Source organism: Lindgomyces ingoldianus (assembly GCF_010093535.1).
Source record: "Lindgomyces ingoldianus strain ATCC 200398 unplaced genomic scaffold BDR25scaffold_53, whole genome shotgun sequence".
In the NCBI taxonomy this organism is placed as follows: domain Eukaryota; kingdom Fungi; phylum Ascomycota; class Dothideomycetes; order Pleosporales; family Lindgomycetaceae; genus Lindgomyces; species Lindgomyces ingoldianus.
Window position 1 is genome coordinate 1 of NW_022985214.1, and position 2,394 is coordinate 2,394.

Sequence of the window (2,394 nt, forward strand, 5' to 3'; positions counted from 1 at the left end):
ATCACCGTCTTCTTGTTTAGTGGACGTTTGGCCTTGTGTTCTGCCTCCCTAGATACCCGTTTAAGGCTGCCCGGTCTTGCTGTGAGCGCTGTCGCCAGAGGCGCCGATCCGGTCAGCCTAATAACCCTCCGATAGCTGAGCCTTGATTGATATGACCCCGGCATGCATTCAACCTCGCTAGAAATCATTGCAACGCACAGTGCACCAATCCAGAGCTCCCTACTCATCGAGCTTGTAGCCGTGTATCGGGCGGCTGCGCGGAGGACCGAGAACCATGTCGCATTCTGAGATGTGAACAGCGCTTCCAACAGTCCGTAGTACGTAACCGTAGTACGTGAACGTAACTGTCACGTGAGCAGTAAGTACGTACTTGCTTTTTGAGCCGTAACTTACGGCTCACATCTCTGCCCCTACGTACCGTAGTACGTCTCAAAAAGTCGATATTTCCTAGCAATATAGACCCTGATTGGACATGTCTGGGGACGCGTTAGCAGCGTGTTTGAGGTTGCGTTTTTAAGTAATAATTGGGTGAAAACTCTAAGGTTTGTGGGATGTTAGGGGATGGAGATGTGGGATCTTATGCAAATAGTTAACTTTTTGCCCTGTTTATTGTCCTAAATCTATACTTGCCCATACTCCTGTCCATCATAAGCCAACAGATGTCCTAGTTCCTCCATCGTGGCAAGCGTACAGCCTCATCCCAGGGATCCTCCTAAGCCAGCTCCTCCCAGGGATCCTCTCAAGCCGGCTCCTCTCTGCAAAGTGAGGTATATCATCACGCTGGCTCTTGTTGCCTTGCTAAATTAAGGTCTACTCTATTGGAGGGTTCCCCAGCTCCTGGGGCAGAGGCCTTGTTAAAGGAGTTCCTAGGTAGTCTTAATGCTGGGGTCTCTTTCACCATTGAGTGGGACAACGTCTGGCTGGGGAGCAAGAAGCTAAGGCCAGAGAGACTTAGGTATCGCGTGAAGCACAAAAGCCAGCTCCGTGGCAATTGTCAGACCTCCTAGGTTTGGCTCCACGGCGCAGACTTGGTGTACGAGGACGAGGACAGCTTGAAGGTGAAGATTTGGCTCTGCAAGAGGTGCCACCTCCAGGGCAATCGCAGAGCTGCTAAAGTTATCAACAGGTATAACCATATTGTCTCTCATCTCGTCAAGGAGCACTAGGTTGATACCGCTAATCTCTTACCTAATAGCCCACGCCTTCCCACTAGTCCTTTTAAGGCCGCTTAAAGTAGTGAGGTAGCTGGATAGGGGTTAATACGATTAAGGCTCTGCAGCTTCAAAAGAACTGGCTACGTCATCGCGCAGTAGAGAGTGAATTAACGGCTCTGACAGACTATATTAGGAGGAAAACTCTAGCAGTTACGGCGTAACTTCTCGCGAGAAGTACAGCCGTAGGAGGATTGTGAGCCGTTACGGTTACGCTACGTAAGAGACTATCAATTCACCCGTAACGTACGTACGTACTAACAAACTGAGAAGTTACGGACTAAAAAAAGCTCAATCGTAACGTATTACGTACTGTTGGAAGCGCTGGATGTGAAGGATTTATTCGCCGACCCATTGGATTGCATACTGCTGTTGTATAGCTCCTCAGCAAAGTCTCGTCGCGTCTTGGTTGATATAAAGGTGGGCAGGGCAGCATCTCTAGAGACAAAGAGCGAAAAAACTGGTTCGTACTCTCTATTTGACCTAGACGTTAGTGCTGAAAAACCCCTAAAACATCCGAGTAGGGTGATGAACGTACATCCACGAGAATGGTTTCCTGGATTGGGACCATTGCCGTACAAGCTCCCGCTGGTGCTCTTCGCTCTCTTGCGTCCCACTGCCTCTCTGGCTTCGACTGCCTTTGTTCAATGTACGACTGAACTAGTGGGTGACGAACGCAATCATCTGTGGCACCCATAATTCCCGGAACATCTCCTCTAGGAACTCGGCCACACCACTCGGCCCTTTTGCCCGTATGCCGCCTAGCTCTTGGAACCACACATTGCTGTAACGGCTTGCTGCCACCTCTGACCCGTAGTGGAATGCGATGGACGCTACATGCATTAGCAATGGTCGGCCATTTTTACCCCGCGGCCACTGTGCGAGACTGAGCGTGCCACCGCCCTGGAGATCTAGCATTCGGGGATTGATGTATGGCCATGCCCCGCGCTCTATTCCATCTATGGTACCCAGAGGTTTGAGCACCGAACCCATCAACGACCTAGGAAACCCAGTAAAGCAGTAGCTTCCTAGCCGATCAAGCGCAGACACGCCTTCGGCCAAAGCAACGCCTAACCCTGTGGATCCAGTAGCCTCAAACCTCCTGCGCAAGTCATCAATTGCAAGCCCAAAAATCCTAGCAAAGGATCTAAGCACCCCAGGGAAGATGGACGGCTGGAAAGAC

General features: G+C 50.7%; 1 protein-coding gene across 1 annotated transcript; it reads right to left on the reverse strand.

Annotated features, from left to right (window-relative positions):
• Nucleotides 1–16: 16 nt before the first annotated feature.
• On the reverse strand, nt 17–2,384 carry BDR25DRAFT_362273 (uncharacterized protein; the record flags this gene model as incomplete). The annotated part of the gene is made up of 12 exons (XM_033696546.1): nt 17–88; nt 126–344; nt 371–476; nt 627–638; nt 692–780; nt 815–916; nt 972–1,183; nt 1,264–1,294; nt 1,357–1,438; nt 1,521–1,718; nt 1,756–1,871; nt 1,905–2,384. Coding segments are annotated over 12 exons (1,719 nt in total), but the record flags the coding sequence as incomplete, so codon positions are not given.
• Nucleotides 2,385–2,394: the final 10 nt, after the last annotated feature.